At 42.5% G+C, this 25,788-nt stretch overlaps 2 protein-coding genes across 4 annotated transcripts in view; both read left to right on the forward strand.

Moving 5' to 3' along the window:
- The window catches only part of lats2 (large tumor suppressor kinase 2), a 29,309-nt gene extending 28,122 nt beyond the window's left edge, over positions 1 to 1,187 (forward strand). For all 3 annotated transcript variants that reach the window (XR_013965568.1, XR_013965569.1, XM_080786604.1), the window contains one exon: positions 1 to 1,187. This exon is cut by the window's left edge. The gene's annotated coding sequence lies outside the window, so the exon portion shown is untranslated.
- Positions 1,188 to 10,352: 9,165 nt separating this feature from the next.
- The window catches only part of xpo4 (exportin 4), a 73,703-nt gene continuing 58,267 nt past the window's right edge, over positions 10,353 to 25,788 (forward strand). Inside the window, exons 1-6 of the mRNA XM_080786112.1 lie at positions 10,353 to 10,469; positions 15,106 to 15,211; positions 16,038 to 16,179; positions 17,520 to 17,658; positions 20,555 to 20,671; positions 21,594 to 21,746. Coding sequence (XP_080642238.1) covers positions 10,407 to 10,469; positions 15,106 to 15,211; positions 16,038 to 16,179; positions 17,520 to 17,658; positions 20,555 to 20,671; positions 21,594 to 21,746 — 720 coding nt within the window. The 5' untranslated portion in view covers positions 10,353 to 10,406. The remainder of the gene's footprint in view (positions 10,470 to 15,105; positions 15,212 to 16,037; positions 16,180 to 17,519; positions 17,659 to 20,554; positions 20,672 to 21,593; positions 21,747 to 25,788) is intronic.

Consider the following 25,788-nt stretch of genomic DNA (forward strand, 5'->3'; position numbering starts at 1 on the left):
TTTAATATTATTTACGTTATAATTGTTATTATCCTTATTACATGTACACTTCTTTTTTTTATTATGCTATGAGAAATGTTGGATCAGTTCCGTTGCCAAGTGTGCTTGTGTCTTGGGAAGTGACAGTTGTGTACCTCTCTAGTATAGTTGAATGTCAATGAGAAAATCTGCCACTTTGAAAGGCCTCATTAACGATGTTGTCGCTTGCCAAATGTGTCTTTTTTTTTTACGAACGACACCCTCGTGCGATGGAGTATAAACTAACGCGATCAGTGTTTTGATGAAAAATGGTATAGACTCCTCCCCTTCTGTAATCAGGCTGGCCCCGATTGGGGGAGAGGGAGGAGAATGGGGTGGGTACTGAGACAAAAAAAAGGAGAGATAAGTTACAGACAAATAAAAACAACAACAGGCAGATAAAAAGAAGAGCATAGCAGTGTTGTGGTTTCATGAAATTAAAATGAATGAAAAGCTTTCTCTTATTTTACAATGCCGGATATATTTTTTATTTTTTTCCCCATTGTCAAAGTGTTTGGTCAATTTCTTTATCCAAAAGTGACCACAAGTTTATGAGCGTGCTGGTGACTTCTGTGCCATTTCCTGCATTGGAGCCTTGTTGCCCGGACAGATGCGCTTCATAATTGCCTGTGTTATTTTTCGCTTATTGACAATCAGCCAATTATATTGTTCTCTTCAAGTCAAACTGAGCTGTTTGTTTGGTCTTTGTAATGTCAAACAATTCCAGCAGGATTCTGTATTTTGGCAAGATGATGGGGAGGGGTAAAGAATAAAGATGACAATTTAAATTAGTTCTGCCACGTGTCAATGCTCTAAATTGAGACCATGTAATTGGTAGAAAGATAAATCCCCATTGGTGTTCATCACACCTTCACACCAAGTTACAATTCATTTTTTGTCTTCTTTGTATTGAAATGCATTGTTGTTGTTTTCTTTTTGTTTACTCTACATGTGCCTTGTGTGTCTTTAGCACAAACTTACCACCCTCGTGTTTTTAATGTGATTATCTTAGTCTTTCTCAAGTGGGCGAAAGGTTTTGACTTTGCCCGCACAGGGCAGTACACACACACACACACACACACACACACACACACACACGCATGCGCACACACACACACACACACACACACACACACACACACACACACACACACACACACACACACACACTCACACTTTAACAATGTATTCATGTTCACATAAGGGAGAGCATACAATGACACAAATATTGGTGCAGTAAAGACTACATTCACAGAATCATGGCATATGTCTTCATGAAGCACTCAGTCCTCTGTGGGTATATTATATACCGGTATCTAATTGCGTCTCCACCATAATATATGGTGGCTGTCAATGGTAGCAGAGACAGCCCAATGCTTCAGCCTTTTTGCCTCCTTTGTAGGCTTTCCAAGTTATTGAAATCCTCTAACCAGCCTGTGCGTATGTGCTAGGCTGCCAAATAAACACACACACACACACACACACACACACACACACACACACACACACACGTTCACCTGGAAGGACTACTCAGTGACAAATAGCTTTATATATGACAACAATTAGCTTTCTGTGGCAGTTCTCTGGAGTGTGTGTGAGTTGCCTCCTGAACGTGGTTTTGTTTTTCTAAAGGTTAGCGAGTGATGACTGACTTGGCATTCTACACCATAGAAGTATGAGTGTTAACTTAACTCGGGAGTGTGCACAATTACGGGTCCATTTGGTTCCAGGTGTACACTCGTTTAGTTGCAGACTCATAAGGGTCCATTTGGTTCCATTTGTACACTGTTGAGTTGAATTAACACTGATGTCTTAACTGTGTAAACTGACTTTCTTACTTGTGTAGGCCTATGTTGCTTTTTCACTTTTGTATTGTTACCCTAGGGACGTCTCATATGTGCCACGATGCTCCTTAACGTATGATACACTTCTGTTATTCTTGAATATATATTTATACGGATATACATGTTTTGTATCTTTATTCTCCTTTTTTCCCCCCCATTTCCCTTGTGCTAATATTCAAATATCGATGTCTGTGCAGTATTATAGTATTATGGACAACTATATCTCTTTTTTCATATGTATGAACAGAATTTGTAAAAGAAAAAAAATATGCTTTCACTGTCCTCCTGTGTAAAATATATGTATAAATTAAATTAACCAATGTGGACTTGGTTTCATTTTATTGTTACATAATGATTAGCCAAGATATTATTCAAATTAATATAATGAACTGACTACTGATGAGTGTCAATTAATTTGTGACTTGGTAGCCCAGTATAACTTGACAGAGTTGAAAGAATAAATCCAACATCACATCACTCAGTCAACATTCTGCATTTGAAATGTTACAACATAGTAACTGAAAAAAGACATGTTATGCCTTTTGGCCATTTTTGGTCAGATAGTGGGATCGATAAAGTTTGATCTTCTCTAGATTATTGTGCACAAAATAATCTCACATATCCTTTATAAAATCTGTAATGAATGATAGCTAAGACATAATATCATATGCAGACTCTGATACTTCTGTACATCTTTGCTGGCTTTTGTTACATTCAGTGTTAATTTTGTTGACTAAGAAAAGACGTCGACTAAGGTTTTTCAGAAGACTAAATAGGAATCCTATAGTCTATTAAACCCATGTGTGGGTCGAGGACTCATAAATGCGCCGCATGTACTGTGTGTGTGTGTACGGTTGTAATGCACGTAACTTAAGAACCGTTTGCCCCACCGACTTCATATTCGACACCCGCGTTCCACACCCCCGCAGGGAGTGCAGTGCGCCGTATCGAGTCGGTCGGACCCACGGTTCTCCAGAACCCCCACAAAAGGCTCTGCTCAGGCTCTGCCAGTGGGCCTAATCAGCCTCTTCACACACAGGCAGATACAGAGATCTCCATGTGGGACACAGACAGACAGTTAAAACGGGTGCTTTGACAAGTTGACAACGGGTATTATTAGGTTCCCAAGTTGCATCGTTCTCAAGTAGGCTGGTAGCCGACAAGTACAGGTACAGGTCTAGTTTTTACAGTATATCCAGACTTGCTCTGAGACAAACTACCGTACAGTCCGTGTAGCGAACCAGGCTGGACAAAGAGGTTGAAGGCCGACTGATGATGTGAAGTTTCTTTAATAGATCATCGTGAAAACTAAAGGCAAGGCACAAACATATAATCAATACAGGAAGACATCTTCAATAATGTGAGGCATTCATATAAACAAATAAGTTTACAATTAACCAATAAAAGTTTCATATCAAAACATAATACCATATAAACAAACCAATAAAACAAGATCCCACAACAATATATATGACACAAACCAATAACCATAAACTGACATTCACCTTGTTCCCTCTCCAGCTAGGTGCTAACTTGTTACCAGGTGTCCCAATATCATGATGTCACTTGACCATGCCATTCTCCAGGAAAGTCATTGATCCTTTTGGTGTTCCATTTCATCCTGTTGGTGAGGTTAGGCTTAGCTTTCCATGATCATGGTTTGGAGCACATGAACAACAAACATTTACTCCCTGACTGATGCATGCTGGGCTTTATCTGACAGTATGACTCTGGTGAGTGAGCAAGCTTCCTGTTTGCCCACATAGCCTTTCAAAGTAAGAGCCTTTCCTCCATATCCATTCCGGGGTCCGTTACACTCCCACCAAATCATTTAGTGCTTTAAAAACATGTTGCATAAATCAAAAATGATTTTACATGAAATTACGTGACCCGATATTCATTTAAAATAATCGGCAGGAATGGGGCCTGCAGTCTTTTCTCCCACCTTAAGTGGGCCACCCTCATCAAAGAAGGCCTTGAGGGGACACGGGTTGTAGGATAGCAGTGCAATTCTGTTGCCCACTAGCTCCAACTCTTCACATAACTGCAGAGTGGTGAACTGAAACATGTCACATGCTGCCGTCTCGTCCTGCATTGTGTCATGGATCGTGAACTTGTCATCTTTAAAGATTTCCTTTGGGTGTTCAAGTTGGTTGGCAGCGTGATTATTAGGTGAACTGGGTCTCTCCTTGGGCAGAGGCATTTCATAATGGCCATGCTTGGTTTCGTGAATACCTTCATTCATTATGTTGAGGAAAGCAATATCATCTTGGGATACTGTTTTGTCATCTGCATCACCGTCCTTAAAGTCTGACTCCAGCATGCGTATAGCATCAGCAGGGGTGATTGGGGGTAGCTCTTTGGTGATGACCCTGTGACACATACTTATGGGGTTTAAAAAATGGGGACGTGGCAAGGAGGATCCTACAATACTCCACCCCAGATCAGTTTTAACAGCGAATGGTTCATTTGGTTTTCCCAGAATGACACGTTTAGGTGCGAGTGCTGCAGAACAATTATAGCCTATTAACAGGCCTACGTCACAGTCTTTGAGCGATGGCATCTCATCTGCTATCTCTAAGAGATGATTCCACTGCCTCGCCGTTTCACAGGTGGGAATGTGAGACCGATTTGCGGGTATCCAGTCCTTTGTGTAGGCTAGTGGAAGGTCCAAAAAGGTGGTTGAATTATATCCCCTGACTCGGAGGTCTGAGGTCCTTTCACTGTTGACAAGAGTATTACTTCCACTCATGGTGGTCAGTTTCAGTTTAACTGGATAAGTTTCTGCTCTCAAAGACTGGCTCAAACCCCTTGCAATGAAAGTTGTATCACTTTGAGTGTCTAGCATGGCATACGCAAGTTTCTCTATATTTGGTTCCTTCTTAGTCGATACCCATACTGGTACAACCATAGAGGTGTTAGGAGATCCATCCCTGGACACACTAAGTGATGTTACTGCAGTTAAGCCGTTAGTGTTGTCTTCTGCTGGAGCTGTAATAGGTGCATGTGCATCCCTGCCACGACTGAAATCATGGAGGCAGGTAGGGTGTTTTGCCTCACAGACCTCACACACATGGGGATAACGACAACGTTTAGAGATATGGCCGGATCTCAGGCATCCGTAACAGAGTCCCCTTTCCCTCACATAGTTATGTCGCTCCTCCAAAGACATTTCCGTAAACCTTAAGCAGCCCTGAAGTTGATGCGTGCCGTCTTGGCAGAGTATGCATGGAGGTTTTGAACTCTTTGGATATTGATAGGCGCCATCCGGGTCAGCTTGAGTATGGAAAACCCTAGCATTGTTCCCCTTTGTTTCTCTGTGATGTATTTTTTCCATGTTGGAATCTGAAGATCTGAGAGCGTGGGAAGATGTTATTGGGTTACATTTCCGCCTCTAAGGAAACAAAATCAGAGAACGTTTTGAAACTGGGAAAATCCTTGTTTTCATGCAAACACTGAGCTACTTGCCGATTCCACATGGAAGCTGTCCATTCGGGTAGCTTTTGAATGAGCCTTTGATTTTCTTCGCAGTCATTCAGAATTTCTAATCCCTTCACGTGAGGCATGGCATCTTGGCAAGATTTCAGAAAGTCTGCAAATTCCCGCAGTCCTAGGGCATCTCTGTTCTGAATCTTAGGCCATCTTGTGAGTTTCTCTCTGAAGGCTCTCTGAATAGTGAACGACTGTCCATAGCGCTTTTGTAGTCTGTCCCAGGCTTCACGATAGGCCTCACCATCGCTCCTATAGAAGGTACCCTCCAGAACCTTACGAGCCGATCCACCCACGTATCTCTTCAGATAATACAATTTTTCTGCAGGTGAAATGGGCCTTTGATCAATCAATGAGCAAAATGAAGCCTTCCATTGAATGAAGCTTATGGGTTCTCCAGTAAATATGAATGGTTCAGGAATGGGAAGTCTGTTTAAAACCATACTGCTTTGAATTGCCTGGGTGATAGAAATAATGTCAAGGGGTATGTTTGGTGTAATGATGTCTGAGTGCTGGATTTCCTTTGAGATGGCAGACTCTCCTTTATTGGTGTTAGGATAGCTGTTGTCCAGAATGGCAGCCTCCTCTTGTACTGCCTGATCATAAATCCTCAGTTTAGCTCGAGCTACCTTGACTCCTCTTGCTGCTTGTAGCTGCTCCAGTTCTCCCTTCTTTTTCTGCTCTTCCACTTGTCTTGTTGCCTTTAGCTGCTCCAGTTCTTCCTTCTTTTTCTGCTCTTCCACTTGGGACTCATATTCAGCCTCCTTTCCAGCAAGGTCAGCTGCTGCCTCTAGTCGACTGGCTGCTATAGATGTGCTAGAACGGTGGCTTCTTCTGGAACTGGCTTGTGACTGAGCACCAAAAATAGAATGAGAGGAGTCACGGTTACGCAGTTCCTGAAGGCGATCATGTTGATTTTCCACATTGATATCATCATCCAGCATTATGTCTGTAGCTATTTGCACGAGGTCTTTTGTGATGGACTCACATGAGTCGACCCGCCGCCTCATATCCATATCTGGCGTGACATGATCCCGAATCTCGATGAAGAGCCTTGAGACATTCTCCTTGCTTCTTACCAGTTTGTCAATTACGAGTTCAATTTCACTTTCTGGAGTATTAGATTTTAGATTCATCTTTAATGTACGCACTATGACCTTCCATTGTTCATACATACTGAGGAATGTTTTGATCTTTTTATCTGTAGTTTCCTTTTGATACGCAAGCATTTTTCTTGTTGGAACTTGTTTACGGTTGCTGCGTCGAGGGCTTATGGTTTCGTCCTGAAGTTTGTCTTGTAAGTCCGTCCATCTTTCATTGAGATCTTCTAGCGTTTGTTTTTTGGCATGAATGGCTTCCTTTAATTTTTGTCTTTCCTCTGATTCATTTTCCCTTTGGAGGGCATCTTTCAAGTCCTCAATTTCTTTGTTGACATTTTCAATTTGTTTGTCAAGTTCTTGGTCTAGATCAGACCCATGTACCTCAACACTTATTTCAGGCATCTTGAAAAGGTATCACAGAAAATTACCACAAACAAAAGGTGAACCCAAGAAAACCTCTGTACCGGATCAAAGACTGACACCTTTCATGAACGTCAAAAACCCACAGTATCAAACTGTATGGAACCCTTCATAAATACCTTTGCATAAACCTCAAAAACCCACAGTATCAAACTGTAAGAAAACCTTTATAAATAATGTCACCACTTTACATAAACATCAAAACCATAATTCATAGGCATGGCCACAAGCACTTGAAACCTTTTTCCAAAAGAGCAAGACAATGTCCAGTTCACATTCCTCTGCATGAACCTTTATTTTATTTTTTCCGAAGCTGTGTGTAATGTCAATTATGTATTTGCTGTTGTTGTGTTTGTGTTGAAATGATCAACCCTCAGACCACTAACCACTGTGAAGCAGGCTGAAGGGGTGAAGTAGGCCGGGTTCTGAAGTACAGATCTCAGAATCTGAGACTGTGAGGCAGTGTAGATGTCTTACGGGGGGGGTGGGGGGCCATGTTGGGTGAAGTTTTCACTGTAGCGAACCAGGCTGGACAAAGAGGTTGAAGGCCGACTGATGATGTGAAGTTTCTTTAATAGATCATCGTGAAAACTAAAGGCAAGGCACAAACATATAATCAATACAGGAAGACATCTTCAATAATGTGAGGCATTCATATAAACAAATAAGTTTACAATTAACCAATAAAAGTTTCATATCAAAACATAATACCATATAAACAAACCAATAAAACAAGATCCCACAACAATATATATGACACAAACCAATAACCATAAACTGACATTCACCTTGTTCCCTCTCCAGCTAGGTGCTAACTTGTTACCAGGTGTCCCAATATCATGATGTCACTTGACCATGCCATTCTCCAGGAAAGTCATTGATCCTTTTGGTGTTCCATTTCATCCTGTTGGTGAGGTTAGGCTTAGCTTTCCATGATCATGGTTTGGAGCACATGAACAACAAACATTTACTCCCTGACTGATGCATGCTGGGCTTTATCTGACAGTATGACTCTGGTGAGTGAGCAAGCTTCCTGTTTGCCCACATAGCCTTTCAAAGTAAGAGCCTTTCCTCCATATCCATTCCGGGGTCCGTTACAGTCCGTACTTGACGACTCAATGCCGCCCCCATCTGGCGGAGTCAGGTTATCATTTTTATGGGTCCCTTTATTTTTTGTTTCCTACATTTTTTTAATTAGCCCTTCACTAAGTCCTTCCTCAACCCATCCTTGTCCAATAGGCATGTTAGCAGCGAAGAAAGCTTGACCTGCATAGCAACCGTTGCTAAACTATTTGGATTGGCATTGGACAATCGCTTTTTGGGGTGGGATTTAGTGAAGGGCTAATTGCGACCGTAGCCTACAGGTCGCATTTACTATGAAAACCTGAATCTCCCGTCTGTCAGTTAGTCACCCATATAGGCTATGGTCACACCTCGTGACATCATACCTCCATATATGGGCACGCGGCCGGCGGCCCTCGTGACATCACGTCTCCATAATATGGAGACGTGAGGTCACGAGGGCCGCCGGTCCTGGTGTGACCATATTATGGTCACACCTCGTGTCATCACACCTCCATATATGGCCATCTCCATATATGAATATTACAACACAGACCTCATCTAACCCTGGATAACCATACATGGAGAAGCCTGGAACCTCACCTACATCTATAGCTGGCCAGCAACTCTACATCTGACCTCAAACCCTTAGATCTCCATTATGGAACTGTTGATCCTTCCCCACCCGTCCTTCATGTTCTGACTTGATCAGAATTCATTCCATATGTTGATCTGACCCCCCATGATAAAGCGCCAGCACTCGCCCTGCCCAGCAGTCTGCTGTCTGCCGTCACCCGGAGGCGTGCACTTCACATACTGGTTATTATTATTTCTAAAACATTTTCAAAAAACATATTCCAGACAAAAAAAGCTAAAATGTTCATGAATGTAATTCAATTCAATTCAATTCAATTCAATTCAATTCAATTCAATTCAATTCAATTCAATTCAATTCAATTCAATTCAATTCAATTCAATTCAATTCAATTCAATTCAATTCAATTCAATTCAATTCAATTCAATTCAATTCAATTCAATTCAATTCAATTCAATTCAATTCAATTCAATTCAATTCAATTCAATTCAATTCAATTCAATTCAATTCAATTCAATTCAATTCAATTCAATTCAATTCAATTCAATTCAATTCAATTCAATTCAATTCAATTCAATTCAATTCAATTCAATTCAATTCAATTCAATTCAATTCAATTCAATTCAATTCAATTCAATTCAATTCAATTCAATTCAATTCAATTCAATTCAATTCAATTCAATTCAATTCAATTCAATTCAATTCAATTCAATTCAATTCAATTCAATTCAATTCAATTCAATTCAATTCAATTCAATTCAATTCAATTCAATTCAATTCAATTCAATTCAATTCAATTCAATTCAATTCAATTCAATTCAATTCAATTCAATTCAATTCAATTCAATTCAATTCAATTCAATTCAATTCAATTCAATTCAATTCAATTCAATTCAATTCAATTCAATTCAATTCAATTCAATTCAATTCAATTCAATTCAATTCAATTCAATTCAATTCAATTCAATTCAATTCAATTCAATTCAATTCAATTCAATTCAATACAATTCAATTCAAAGGAGCTTTATTGGCATGAAAAAATATACGTTTACATTGCAAGTGTCAAAATATAATAAAACACTTGAAATGGGGAAGTACAGACACAGTTGGAGGGGGGGGGGGGTACAGCATTGAGTAAACAGACTCAGAGTTATATCACATTGCATCGTTATGTATGTTGGCTAACCTTTATGATCGCAATTCTTCACAAATCTTGCTGCTGTGTTTGCCCATTAATGTATTTCTCGTAATAGGTATGGGAGTGTTTCGTTTGGGTGGGTTTGATTGATTGAAGTATTTATTAAGTTTGGAGAATTACAGTAGCCTACATTTCAAGCACAACTCAATAAACTGAAAACTTAACTGTGGACGACACCATAAAGCATTAGGCCCACACAGTACACACTACACTTGTTTACAATAGAGTCCACCATTTTTTATTAAATAAAAATATAAAAATAAAAAAAATAAAAAAAGACATACAGTGAGGGGGAAAGGGGGTGGGAGGGGGAATCAGATTGTATGGGGGACAGTTTCGAATTGTAGTCAGTTTGGGATTGGCCCCACCACTGGGTGTGTGTGTGGGAAGTGTTTGTCTCTGATCTGATGTCTTGGTAAGTTGGTATAGTGGGCAGGCAGGTGGTTAGAAAGTGTATATCTGTTTCACAGTGTATCATTCATTCGACACTGTCGACAGTCACTCACACTCACAGCCAGGTTAAAAACTTGGCAGGGGTTAAACTTCCATACGCGCGCGAGCGGCACGAGCGTGCGTGCGCTCGAGCGATCCCCAATCCAATCCCATCCCACAATGCAGCGCGCGGCGCGCACGGCGGCGCGTCATTGAAGAGAGACGGAGGGAGGGGGAGAGGAAGCATCATGGCGGCGCTCGGTGCACCAGAAGTGATCTCACAGCTGGAAAGCGCTGCCAAAGTTTTAATGGTGAGAAAACTGACCGTCGTTTCGAGCGCGTTTAGCCCACAAGTCGCTCCGTCTCCGGTCCGAATGCGAGCCGGGGCCGCCGAGCGACTTGTTCGGCGGTGGTTTTGTTTTCTTTCGGGGCAAGGAGGGAGGGATGGTGGTGTGGACAGATAGATGCGTGGCGCAGTGCCTCCACCACCACCACCACACCACAGTCCTCCTGTCTCCATCCCGCATCCATCCTGCTTTAGAAACACATGTGTGTCACGATGTGTGTGGATCATCATCTATCTATATATATATATATATATATATATAATATAATATATGGGGGAGAGGGTTTAACCAAATGGATGGGTCCATTCGGTTATCATGTGATTGTGTACACTCTCAGGCAGCGTTGCATTACATTGACACACAACACACTGAGGATATTTGTGACTGACTTGAGAGTTGAGATAAGATGGACTGGCAGTTAAAGTGAGCTTCGTGTATCGTGTTGACTTCTTGTGCTTTGTGTGTGTGGCGTTATTTGGACATCAAATTCTGATTTAGTCTTTTTTTTGTCTTGAATAACACGCCATTTAGTTTTAGTCCTATTTCAGTCATCTGAAATTGTTTAGTCTAGTTGTGGCGACTATATCAAAATCTTAGCCTTTTAGCCTTAGTCTGACTCTCGCCAGTGTTCATTTTGAATCAAATTCTGACGTAGTCTTAGTCTTTTTAAATAAACACACAATTTAGTTTTAGTCATCTGAAATTGTTTAGTCTTAGTCTAGTCTTAGACAAGTCAACTAAATATCAAAATCTTTAGTTTTAGTCTTTGTTAGTCAACAATACAGCAGTATTGTGAAATTAAATACTTTGGTGTTCATTTACTTCTGGGAGTGTCACTATATGGTACATTTGGGTACATGTGCCCACTGTCGGTGTTAAGAGAAATGTATGTTATTACACGTTATTATTACACTACTGCTCACTGTTCATTAAATTCTGATGGTGGACACATAACCAAATGGACCCTCAAGTGCATGGCAGAGAGTCCACACTACTATACAATTGTGTATTCTTATAATAATAATTATGTTTGGTACAGTGTGCCTATTAATCTTCATGTTGTTTAGTTAACCATTAGCGTAATTAACTTTGATTGATTCATTTAATATGTTATCAGTTAGCAAAGAAAAGCACAAAGTATAGTTTAATACCAATGCAATGTTCACTAGTCGGAAGAAACACACCATTGGGGAGGTTTAAGGGATTTATTGACAGTACAGAAATGGAGGGATGAATGAATGAATGAAATCGGGTGTGTAGGTTCCAGGGGTTCGTCGTATGGCGTTCGTCGTAAGGCGTCCATTTTAAGGCTTATTCATTGTCTGGATTTTCAGTGGTGAGCTGACCACCGGAGCTGAAATAGCGTTGAGTGGTTGTGAGTAAAACCAGAGAGAAGGTCTGGAGCGGTGGCGGTGGTTTGCTCTTCACATCGGCTCGTGACGTCATGTTGTAGTTTGGTGGTCACCTCACCACCGAAAATCCTATGAATGAGCCTTTACGGTGTGCATGGACGGTCACCCCCCCGGCAGGAACCTGAGAAGGAGAGAAGAGATTTTGTTGTTGTTTGTTTTGATCGTTTCTTCCACTTTGGCAAAGTGAATGTAGTAGTTCTAGTGCCGATAAGCTCCTTTGGGGAGCTTTGCCTGTGTGTGTACCTGCGAATAGTATAGAAGACGTATATGATTGTGTGAGAGAAGACCTTATATGTTGTTTTCTCATTAGAAGATCACACATGTTGGTTGGCACACAACAGAGCCATAGATAGACAGAGACATTGGACTGGCCCCATGAAGTGAACGGAGTTGTCGTAACTCTGTCTTACTCTGGCTCTGGCATACAACAGGAGATTGTCCCATGTTGTCATCCACCAGGAAGTACTCCGTTTGGTTTAGGCGAGTGGTGGTGGCGGTGCATAGAGCGTGCACCAGAAATTATAATTTTATTTATTTCCAAAGTGAGTTAAACACAGATTCGGAATCTTCAAATACTTGTCTCATTTTTTCAACTAAAACAACCCTTTTCATATCAAGGCCCATTATTTATTCCGCATTTGAGCCATGGACCACCATTTGATGACATTTAGCCTTGCACACCGAAAACTAAAGAATATTTACACATTTTCATGTTGTATTGCACCCAAAACTAAAGAATATTTACACATTTTCATGCTGTATTGATGTTGGTACAATGTTGATCAGAATAACTATTCTTCTATATTCTCTAATTACCGGTATGTAGACTTCTTGTATATTAACTTTATTAAGTAATGCAGAGCGTAAAATGAAACCCTAACCAACTCTCCATCATTTAGCTGGGGACCACCTGGAACCCCCCCAAGGACCCAGACCACTGGTTGAGAACCACTGACCTGAAAAGTCAGAGTCTAGCCTCAAATCATGAACGCAGCATGCAATTTACGTGAAATCTTTCAGAATTTCCCACCCTTTTCACATTGGCCTGTTATTGCGCCTCCAACAGGTGGATTTTAGCAAAACACATTTTTGGAACAAAATGCCTCAAATCGTGAATGCAGCATGCAATTTACGTGAAATCTTTCACAGACTTTCCTACTAGGCTGAGGAATAGATCCCACCCTTTTTACATTGGCCTGTTATAGCGCCACCAACAGGTGGATCTTTGCAAAACACATTTTTTCACATTTATAGTTGTGCATACTGCATAGGAGACGTAGCGTTTTCCAGGGGTGTGAAAGTTGACAGAAGTGGTGAGTGACAGTGACAGATTATTGCAATTTGACAGCATTCTTTTCGTTATAGCCTTTTGTTTTGCTTGTTGCTTGTTTGATAGCTGGGTAATCATTGTCCACTCAGGGCAATGACCAGCTCTATTCACTCACAGGCTCAGTCTTTGTACTAAGCTGGCGGGATGGACTCTATTTAATGTCCAGCTGAATGGGACATTGGTGTTCTAACCTACAGCCCCTCTCAGTGATGTCTAGATTGCAGTAAATGTGTCAAAGCAATGTCTCTTGTTGTGTGGTAGAACTCTTCCACAAGCTAACATTGAGTCACGAACGGAAGCTGACATCTGTTTGTCATTATTTCCATTTTCAGTATCCATTTTCACTATGCAACAACTTATTGCGACCGAATAAGGCACAATTCAGTCATGAAGTCGCAATTCCCGCCACACACCCCAGGCTAGCCCCCAGGTCATCGTGACATCATCACGTGACATCAGCCCCCTGGTCACCCCAGGCAAGTTAGATCCCGCTGCAGTGGTGCGAACTTAACCGGGATGCAGAAATGTCTAACCCAACGATATACGGTTTGTAAAGCCAGATATCACTGAGGTCATTTGGGTTGTAAGGCCAACTATACTGTCTCGTCCGGAAGGCAATGGATTCTCTCGTGAGGAACATAGCAAATGCTGCCAGCTCCCTAAACCTCTTCGGATTCTTCTTATATAGGAGTGTTCATTGGTAGCACCAGTGCACCTTACATTTAGCAGGTCTATGTGTCAGTGTGCGCATGTGTGGGTGCACTTAAATGATATACTGTATGTGCCTATATGAAGAAGTTAGGCCCTTTGCTGTGTGTGTTTGTGTAAAATAAGTATACTGTAACTGTATAATTTCCATAACATATTGTGTGTGAGGCTGTGACTTGTTAGTTGTTTCTGTCATTGCATGTGTTGTTGAGGGTGTGAGACTGGGGTGTAGCTGTTCGTGCCTGTGGTCCTAGCTCAGATAAATGGGGCCTTTCTCTCCATGATGCCCTCAGCCAGAGAGCTGCTTTCACTGCAATTAGGACTGGAATGTGACTTTCCTGCTGTGCTCTGACTAGTGACTACCACTACTGCTACCCTCCTTAATATAAAAGTGTGCATAGGTGTGCATGTGCAACACACCTCGACACACGCTCTGTCTGCGTGTATCTCGTACAGTGTCGGCTCTTTGTATTTAATGCAGTGAGCGAGTGTATGTGTTGTGCACATTCACACGATGTAACGATTCACTCAACTCACGATACGATTCGAAACACAAAATAATGTTACAGATTTTTTTTAAATGTACAAATCCAGTATTTTCTGTCTCTTGTAATTTTCTTGTCTTATCCTCTTCAATATTTTTTTTTAGATTTGTTTTGTGGCTTTGTTTATTGATAGGGACAGTAGACAGACATGAAAGGGGGAGACATGCGGCAAAGGCCGTCGGGCTCGGGAGTCGAACCCGTGGCACGCTGTCCGGCTGGTTTGGCAGCCTAGGTGCCCCGACGGTTGAGCTAACCGTCCGGGCCGATTCTCTTCGATTTTAATCGATTCACGAATATATCCTTACATGCCTGCACACTGACTACAAGTATGTTCGTTGCTCTGCACGTCGCGCAGACATCACAGAAACCGTGCGTGCGCGTGTGTGCATACGGTTGCAGGAGTGAGCGTTTTGTGTTTCAGGACTATAGTGTATACACTATACAGTATACTTATGGTGCATTGATTTACGTAACATTATATTCATTTTAGGTATAGCAGCTGCAGTACCATATTATAATAATTAACTTTTCCTGTGTGTGTGTGTGTGTGTGTGTGTGTGTGTGTGTGTGTGTGTGTGTGCGCGCGTGCGTGCGTGCTTTCCCAGGCCCCGCCGTCCATGGTCAATTCAGAACAGAGACAGCATGCTGAGCACATATTCCTCTCCTTCAGAAAGTCCAAATCGCCCTTCGCTGTCTGCAAGCACATCCTAGGTCAGTACTGGGCATACATTGGCCTCGTTTTCAAAACGGCTCAATGAAAAGCTGGTTCTTGATTAGTTAATAAGTAAAAAAACAAAAACTGAATCAATAGAATAATCGCCTAAACAATAAAGAATAGCTGCAGCCTTACTGTAAGGTCTCTGTTGGGAGATCTAAGAAACTCTGCTCCCCCACCCCCCCCACCCATCGGCTAAAACACCCTTTGATGAGATTTGATGGAAGCTTTCTGCAAAGTCATTAGTGCGTGAATACATAGAGTCTGAGTATGTAATACAAGGAGACGTGATGTGTGCTTAATTGAAGCAGCGGAAAGGCTGGCAGTGCGGTGGAGCCAAGGCGTGTCGTCGCATGGCACAGAGCAGCAGCTCACACACAACATCCTTCACAATCACAACACATAGAAAAACCTGCTGACTAGGCTTTGGCCCAGGAAGCGTACTTTAACCCATTCTGACCTGAGATCAGATTCTAAAAGTGTCTTCTACATCCTGACAGTTTTCTGAAAAAGCTATGTTTCTATGTCAGTCGTATTTTGATTTTTCAAAAATAGCAGACCTACAAGCTCGTAGCGCGCCACTCGGTGGTGCGCTACGTAGCTTGCAGATCTGTTATTTTTCAATAGCTAAAGCATAACACAATGCTAACACCAAAAGGGGTTCCTGCTCAAAATGGGCTAATGGCCAAGGACCAGAGCTAATATAAAACACTTTGAGGCTTTACTCGATTTTTCTTCCATATAATAATCTGATATTGCAAATGTGGTTCATCTAATATTTATGTTATTTATTTTTAAAATAAACCACCCTTCCCTCTCCAGAGACCAGTAAGGTGGACTATGTGCTGTTCCAGGCTGCTACAGCCATCATGGAGGCCGTGGTCAGAGAATGGATCCTGTTGGAGAAACCCAGCATCGAGTCACTCCGAACATTCCTCCTCACTTACGTCTTACAGAGACCCAAGTAAGGCGTCATTCATGCTCTTATCGTGTTAAAAAGAGCAGGATCTACAAGCTAGTTACCTTGTTGTCGAACTTTAGTTCTAATTTAGTGAAGTAATGTGAAGTGCGCTGTGTCATATTCGGTCACCACACCAGAGCATGAACACAAGTAGCCTGTATTATAGTTTGTATTACAATTTGTGTGGCTTCATTCTAACTCCCTGTGAAGATTTAAAATATTGGACAGGGAGCCCATGCCGTTATTTTTACATTTATCTTGTGTAATCCTTTGCTGTCCCACTCTTGGCATTCACTACCATCAATTGCAGCCCTTGATTTTTGATAGCGTATTAACAAAACAAACTGTTGTAACGCAATGCAAGTAGTCTTTGATGTAGGTGTGAAAATACAAAAAATAACTTCTAATCGCCCGAGTGGAAAATAACTCCTTGGACCGAGTTGAATGCAACCATTTGTTTGTCATCAGAGCTGTGTTGTTATCTGCACAGCTACTCAGTGGGCGACGCTGATTATTCTGTGATCACAGTTAACCACAATTCGGATGAATCGTGATTAGGGAACAGTGACGTGTTCTCAATGGAAATGGGTGGTTTCCACCAGTCACTCTTTTCTGTTACTCGTTCTTTCCATTTATTCTCCTCTCCTTCCCTCTGTCTTTACTCTGCGATGTCAAACAGTTCCTCACCCCCCCACTACACATTTACCTCACTCTAAGTCCTACTGTGCTGTAGATTACAGTCATTCTTAAACTTTATAATGTCATTGACCCCCCAGTTTGATGGCATTAGGCCAGGGTTTCTCAAAGTGGGTGGCTTGAAGCAATGCCAGGGGTGCAGAATACTTTGATATTTGGAATGTATCAATGTCACTTGAGTTTAACCACTTCTTAGACTTTGTAAAAACGGACCCAAGATAAACTGTATTTGGTATCTCGTGACATTACTGTATCTTTGAGGAAAAGATTTACATAGTGTTTTTAAAGTAACAATGTAATTCGGGGGGTAAGCCGTGAATGAAAAAGGTATTTACAATGGTGACCTGAGCCAAAAATATGTGAGAAATACCTCTCCATTAGTCCACAGACCACGGTCCCCCCCATTTTCAGAAGGTTTGTAACTCTGGGGCCACAATCTACTTTAGTATTGTACAAATGTGTGTAAAACTTTTCCTTTTTTTAAATGGACCTGTATGGGTTCCATTTACGACAGTTACAGATAAGTGTCCATTTGGGTCATAACAATCAATCATAAAACTGGGGAACCCCCCCCGTGGACCCCTGGGGGTCCCCAGAAGTTCAGAACCCATGTTGAGAGCCACTGAAATGTCTCCGTCTCTCCCCAGCCTTCAGAAATACGTCCGTGAGCAGATCCTGCTGGCGGTGGCGGTCATTGTGAAGAGAGGCTCTCTGGACAAGTCCATCAACTGCAAGAGCATCTTCCACGAGGTGGGACAGCTCATCAGCAGTGGGAACCCCACGGTGGTAAGAGAAGAAACCATTCAAACTCGCTGCTTAACCACATGGACCCTAGCATTGCTAATTTTGGGCACGTCATAATCATCATCATTTTTCGACCACGGTCGAGATTATGGATTTCGCAATGGCACGCCAGACTTTCCGGTCCTTCATTGCCATCCCCAGTTCCTGCTTACTGATGCATGTTGTCTCCCTAGCGACATCAGGGAACGACAGTTTTCTGAGGCAGGATTCCAGAGAAGAAGGGAAGATATACAGTAACCTCATTGTCAGCTCTGTAGCTGTGGCCGGCAAACTGTGTTCTTCTGGACTAGTGAAGATACACTGGGAAGGTTGCCGTATATTAGATTAGTCGATGGGTGGCTCTTCCCAGACAGATTCTGCGCTCTCATTAGAAGGCGGGTGTATAAGTGCCATCCAACCGTTTCTCTTTCTTCTTTGAAAGTGTCCATGTCTCGGACATGTATCGGCTCAACGGTCGTCCTAAATGTTTTTATTTTGAACATCTTACTAAGCTGGGATGACTAGATTTTAATCATCTTATGCATGCCATTGCAGGCTGACCAGGCCACACCGTTCCTAGTTTGAAAGTCCTTTTGGGAAGAAGTTATATATGAACCCAGATACTTGTAGTTCATCAACCTGTTTCAGAGGAGTGTTGTTAAGTGTTTTTATAGACTGAAGGAGAGCCTGAGCATCATAATAGGCGAACAACATACGGTGAACATAGGCGAACATTAGACGAATATACTGTAGCTCGCAACGCGTCGTAGACGGGCTATTCCCAGTGAGACATTTGGTGTGTAGGGTGAAAAATAGGACCAGGACCCTCAGGTTAAAGTAGTTAACTCGCTCTGTATATTGTTTTTTAGTCATCTTCATGAATTCAGCTTTTACATGTATAGAAATTACATTCATTTGTAAGAAAGTACAATTTGATCGCTTTTTAAGGGGTTAGTTAGTTAGTTAGTTTCATTTATTGTCCACATGTGGAAATTTGTCTTCGTTCTCAACAACAGTAAAAACAAACCGTTACAACAGCAACAACACTTACACAATTATTATTTCATGGCAAAAAAGTGCAGGACAACAGTGGCAAATACTTTGAAAAACAACAAATCTAGCGAGACATGGTATCATTTAGTGCCTTAATGGCATTTTGGATGAAGGATTTCTTTTTTAAATGTTACGGTTAGCTTTTGGTACTTTGGTTTTAATTCTGTTACAGAGTGATTTGTTTTGGTTTGTCTTCCAGCTCTTTCAGAAACAGGAATTTAATCCAATCAGGAGAGAGAACTCATACAGGATAAACTTTAAGGCAAAACATACATTTTATACCCTTTTAAAGTGTCAAAACGTCAGTCAAACTTCTGGATTCTGGTCATCTTGTGAAGTTAGTGATGAAGCAGACTGGGTGGAGATACATGCACATGTCGTCTTGGTCCACTAGATGGCACTAGCTCTCCAAGAGGTTAGACTGCTGCCAGGGTTGGACGTTCCCAGCTGTCTGTCACCAGGCAAACACTCATGCATTTTATCAAAGATTCTTCATATAGTGACAAGATGGCCAATTCCACACCTCGCCAATAATACAAAATGGTACACAAATGGTCTCCGAAGTGAGTGTGGTAACCCCACGTCTCACAAACGTCCTATGATCAGTGTTGCTAGTTCTCAAGAGAGGGTGTTGCGGACAGGGCTCAGACAAAGATAATGTCCTCCTAATTTATCTATCTGAAAAATACCATTTCGATGTTTTGAAGAGGAGTCACTATGGGGCAAAATAATGGGTTGAAATGTGTGATCATCATGATCACTTCAGCATTGGAATGAAGAAACTGACGGCTTGCTTTTCTGGCGTTCTAATCTAAACCCACGTGACAATATTATTAGGTAAAGGAAATAATTAGATGTTTGGGAGGGTTTTGGTTTAATAATAGCCTCTGTGGCAGGTGGCCAGCCATCGTTTTGTGTTCTTATTCTAATCTAAAAATGGAGTTGGTTGGTAAAATGGTTAGCGTGGCCGCTGAGTCGAGCAAGCCGCTAACCGCTGTGGCTGCTGGTCAGAGACACCACCAGCCACTTCCTGGTGATGGGAACCTGATGCAACCTTCCTGGTGATGGGAACCTGATGCAACCTTCCTGGGTTAAAATAGCAGCGCTATGAGCTTGTAGATCTGCTATTTTTCAATAGCTAAAGATAAAATATTGCTTTTAAACGCCAAAAGGAGTTCCTGCTCAGAATGGGTTAATTTAACACTAAAGCTGTTTTAGAATGATTTTATTCTACTCCATGTTGTGGTTTGAGGCACGGTGTAAATATTACTTTACAAAACACTAACTGAACGAGTTAGTATCATTATGTACAGTATGTAAATACGATTCTTTCGTGTTTGTGTGTGTGTGTGTGTGTGTGTGTGTGTGTGTGTGTGTGTGTGTGTGTGTGTGTGTGTGTGTGTGTGTGTGTGTGTGTGTGTGTGTGTGTGTGTGTGTGTGTGTGTGTGTGTCTGTCTATGTCTATGCTTTCTATGCCACCATATGAGAACAAGCCTAGTCCTGCACCGTCATGTGAACGAATATGGCTAGCAGAGACGCTGCTGAGTGACATTCTTCTGTATCATGATTCCAAGACATGTGTCATATGCTTGTGATTGTAACATACAGTAACTGCACCCATAATGTTTGTGTCCTTTGTGTGGACATAAATAAATTCTTAAAATATGTGTGCACGCACCTGTCTAAATGTGTTTGGACTTTAAGTGCAGACCAAATAATTGTGGGGGTCCTTCACATGAAAAAGTTTGAACACCACAGATTTAGCAACATAACATTTTTCATGAAACTTAGGTAAACCGTCATGCTGGTGACAACCCTGTGTGTGTGTGTGTGTGTGTCTCTGCAGCAGACGCTGGCCTGCTCCATCCTGAATGCTCTGCTCAGTGAGTTCTCCAGCTCCAGTAAGACCAGCAGCATCGGACTCAGCATGGAGTTCCACGGCTCCTGCAAGAGGCTCTTCCAGGTCAGTCTCGTCTCGCCTCGCCTCGCGTTCTGAGCGGGATCCACTCGTAATTCTGACGGAGCATTAGTTCTTAGGTCACAGATATCTTTTAATAAAAAAAAGAAATTAGGACCCCACACGCTGTTAAATCCTAAAGGCCTATTCATACTCCAACTGCTGTTAAATCCTAAACATCCTACTCCAGTTTTAGGTGATAAGGTGACCACCGTGAAAGGTCAGTAAAAGCCGAGAGATCATGTGTTGGGGTGAGCGCCGCGGTGAGTCGCACTGCGGCCTTATGTCATGTCATGTTGTAGTTCAGTGGTCACCTTATCACCTCAAACTGGAGTATGAATAGGCCTTAAGTGTTAATTTAACTCTGAGAGCGCCCAAAGGCAACCAAATGGACCCGACATTGAGAACCTGTGATGTAGAGGGAAGAGAAGGAGCAGACCCAAGTAGAGTACAGTATATATACACTATAGCTCTGGGGGGACCCTATAGTAGTTTACAAAACTGGGTCCAGGACCAATTTTTATGCGTCTACAATCTCTTTGTTGTGAGATTGTAGATCAGCTATGTTCACTCGTTTGGATCCTGGGAAGACATCAACATTCTCTTTTGGTCTCGAGCTAAAAGGTTTGGGAACTACTGCCCTAGTCAATTAACCCATTTTGACTTGACCTGACCTGATAGTCCAGGCATTCTAGCTCATTTTGTGTGGACTATGAGATCAGATTCTAATGTCTTCTACATCAGTTTTCTGAAAAAGCTATGTTTCTATGTCAATCTCCTATGAGCTTGTAGATCTGCTATTTTTCAATAGCTAAAGCATAACATAATGCTAACACCAAAATGGGTTAAACCGTGAGACCAGAATCTACTAAAGGTCTTCTAAAGCGTGACAGTTTCCTGACCTGTCATGTCTCCTCTCCTCCACCAGGAGGAGGACCTGCGTCAGATCTTCGTTCTGACCATGGAGGTGCTGCAGGAGTTCAGCCGCCGGGAGAACCTCAACGCCCAGATGTCCTCCGTGTTCCAGCGGTACCTGGCCCTGGCCAATCAGGTCCTCAGCTGGAACTTCCTGCCACCCAATCATATCCTTTTATTTGTGTGCGCGTGTGTGTGCGTGTGTGTGCGTGTGTGTGTGTGCGTGTGTGTGTGTTTGTGTGTGTAAAATGCGATGCCTGTGGATAGTGGATACGGAAGAATTATAGAAATCGGCAGGCAATGAGACAAGGCTAAACATCAAAGCAAATATTGGTGGCACGGGAGACAGTGTACCCAGACAGTAGCGTCAAGAGGGTGGCAAGATGCCGCCTAGAGCAGGCGTCACTTCCGGGTTTTTCAACAGCTGGTGGATGGAAATGACACTCGCGCGCCGCTTCAACTTGTAGCGTCGGCAAAAAAGCGGAAACGCTACAAGTTGAAGCCGCGCCGAGCATCATTTCCATCCACCAGCTGTTTAAAAACCCGAAAGAAACGCCTGCTTCTTGGCAGCATCTTGCCGAGAAAGAGAGAGAGAGGGAGAAATGGAGACATTGGAGACATTGGACGTGAGTGTATGGTTGAGGCAAGATCAAAGCGGCGAGATCAAAGCGACACGCTTTGATCTCGCCGCAAAGCGGGTGCCTATGGGCTATAGTTCCAAACATTGCTCCTATGACTGGAACTATCCCATTGAGATAGAATGAGCACTTCCGCATTCCATTGTCACAATGGGAGTCAATGCTAGTGTCGCCACTCTCTTACTATATTACTCTGGGTTGAGGCAGGAAATGAGCAAGTAAGGTCAGTGACGTATTCTCTCAGATGAGCTCATTAGTGCGTACGATGTGCCAGGTGTTGTCTTATCAGCAGACGGTGTTGACACCGACAGGTTATACAGGCTTGGTTTTCACGCGGATCTGGTGTAAACGGGTCTGAACAATTGCATCCTGTCTACCACGAGCCTTCAAGGTCAGGTGTGGAAGGGAGTCGCCGGGGTTGTCCGGTCCAACGACCGCAGCGCTTCCCATGGGAGTGTTTCCCCGGGCCGAGATATGGCCGTATCTGCTGGCTGGGAGCGTGTTGTGATGTTAGATATGTCCGTATCTGCTGGCTGGGAGCGTGTTGTGATGTTAGATTTCTGTCACTGTGTGGTTCAACTTCAAGGCTCCATTTGCATTGCACCATTACCACATTCCATTGTAAAGGCACACAGATTTTCATCTTGAGCTTGATGGCCTCTCGTAAATCAAAACGGCAGTGTGGACAGTCAGTCCTATAAATCGGTGGTTTTCAACCCTTTTCATATCTAGGTAAATTATTGATTTGGCATTTGAGCCACAGACCACCATTTAATGACATTTAGCCTCTCAGACCCAAAACTTATTTTGTTATTGTTGGATACGATTTTTGTCCACAATTCCATTCTGTATTGATGTGGTACCATAGGAGAGATAACCGTTGATCAAAATAACAATTCTTCTACATTCTGTAATTGCGTAGACTTCTTGTATATTAATAATAATATAAGTAATGCAGATAATTTTACTCTTGAGAGTGTAACATTTTTTCATCATTTAGCTGGGGACCACCTGGAAGGACCACTGGTTGAAAACCACTGCTATAAATCACAGTTGAGAAACCAATCAGAGTTGACTGTTCACTGCGTCGTTGGAGCGCTGAGAAATGTCGAGGTCATCTCAAACTTTTAAGTTGTAGAAGATTTGTAGTAGTTGTAAAGTGTCGGCCGTCACTTTGTAGCTTGACTTCCATTGAAAATGACTTGTGGCCTGCTGCTTTGTCGCCACTGGTGTGAACGCAGTATCGGGCTACGGTGCTAACTAACCACTGATGTGTGTTCGTCCAGGCTTTTGGAGCCCATTGTGATCTCAGCCTGCTGAGCCTGGATGTGCGTCTGTCTGTCTGTCTGCTTAAGGGGATCTTGAAGTGGCGTGTGGGCACAGATCACTTTCAAAGAGCTGTCTGTCATGTCTGTCCATCCCCATGTCATACCATAACAGACTCTAATACCACACACACACACACACACACACACACACACACACACACACACACACCCTTCGGTAGCTAGTTGAGTCTGTCCTTGGAATGCCAGGCATGTGTGTGTGTCTGTGTGTATTTCACAGAGATACTTTGAAATCTTATGTGCGTGCATGCCTACGTTTGCTGCAAGCTGTGTGATTGATACCTGAATTCATTGCAGGTTGTTATTAGTTTGTTACAAGTTTGTACTGACAGATGGATACAATATATGACATCTTAGAGTACGCAGTACTCCTCCTCAGTGTCAATTTCTCACACAGTGAATACATTAACCAACCAAATGGAGTTTCAGTGTCAGCTGTGAGTTAAATGAACTGAAAGATTTAACAGTGTAGTTTTATAATATATGTACATGTAAGATATATAATATATGCATACTAGTCTTTGTGGCGTGCATGTAAGAAGCTTCCTGTCTCCCGATCACATCCAGGAAGGATGCGATTGGGCCGCACAAAGTCCCATGGACATGTTCCATAGATATGCATGTTAGTGTTGGACAGGTGAAAATGAACCCCACTCACTAGGGGCGTAATATAAATATTTTGGATTCGAATTAGAATCACGATTCTCATTATACGTTTTTTTGCTGGTTACAGTTACAGGATATTTCATTTCACTATGTGGTGTTTGTGTGTGTGTGTGTGTGTGTGTGTGTGTGAAATGTAAGCTTACCATAATCACAGTAAACGGTATATCTTAAGTCATATTCAAGTGATTCCAGTGAGTCACTTCAGTTCAGCAAAGCTGAGGTGTGTGCGTGTGTGTGTGCCACTGTCTAGCTGGACCTCATTGACACTCGTTAATATTACTTGCATCAAGGCAATGATGTTGTGTTAATGTGTTTCTGCATCAACTACACCTAATCTGAGATACCATCAAAGCCAAGAATGTTTACACGACCCTCTCTGGTGTTATACATTCTGTCTTACTGGGCTGTCTTACTGGGCTAGACTTGGTTGTTAAAGTCCAGAACAAAATTACTGAATGAATTGAGATAAAACTGATTGCGGATCTTTATTTCTTTTTCATGAGAATCGATTTTTATTTGAATTGTGACCCTGAGAATAGTTTTGATTTGAAAAAGTCAATTTTTCATCGAATCAAGAAAAATGGAATCGTGAGACGGCGGAAGATTCACAGGCCTGCCCCTCCCCCTCCTAGGCAGCATGTTGTCCGTCTGGGCTTCTGCTGCTGAAGGACAATCACCGCGAGTGAGTGAGAGAAGCCTATAAGTGGTGCGGTCAGCCGGTGGAAAGGCCAGCAGATTGATGATAGCCACTGGGAGCTCTGGGACGAGCGCAGGGCGGGCCGCCTGTCCGCTGGCCTCAGAAGAACATGCGTGTGTGTGTGTGTGATGAGACGCAGGCGTGTGGCCGCGTGTGTGTCAAGGGGCCGCTCCTTAATTGTGCTGCCTGACAGCAGCACGCCTGTTACACACGCACACACCTCAAAGAGGCCTTTTTTAAAACACCAAAGAGAGGTCTCCATACTTCAGGAAAAGGAAAACTGTGTGGCATGTGTGTCATCTGTCCACGCTGTAGCCCCCCCCCCTCCCCCCCAGGCTCTTGTGTCGTCTGTAACGCAGCGCGTCTCTCCACACGGCGGTCGGTCTCTCTGACCCTTGTGGGGTCGAAGTGAGGCCTCGTCGCGGTCAGGTGCTGTAAACGGCTGTCCTCGTTGACAGACAGAGGGACCTCCCTCCTCGCTCGCTTCTTCTCTCTCTGACAGCGCCGCACGCCACTTCTACACGCTTCTGTTCTCGCCGTATCATTGTCATGCTCGATAATACCCGTGTGTTGTGCCGAATATAAGACGACTCTGATTATAAGACAACCCCCATTTTTCAAGACTCTTTGTGGGAAAAGAACATTGAATGCCAAATAATCTGGTCCCCGATTATAATACAAGCCCATTTTTTAGGATATTTCCATTAAGAAAAAAACAACCCATAGTCTTATATTCATATAGGGTACATTTACGTTAAGGACATATGTATGCATCGCAGCCGCCTTTTTTGGACACAATTGCCTATTTATTTATTTTTCCCTGATGAAGACCTAAAGGGTCTAAACTTTGCAATTTTGCCA

The sequence above is a fragment of the Protomyctophum bolini genome (genome assembly GCF_963924005.1).
Source record: "Protomyctophum bolini genome assembly, chromosome: 16".
Taxonomy (NCBI): domain Eukaryota; kingdom Metazoa; phylum Chordata; class Actinopteri; order Myctophiformes; family Myctophidae; genus Protomyctophum; species Protomyctophum bolini.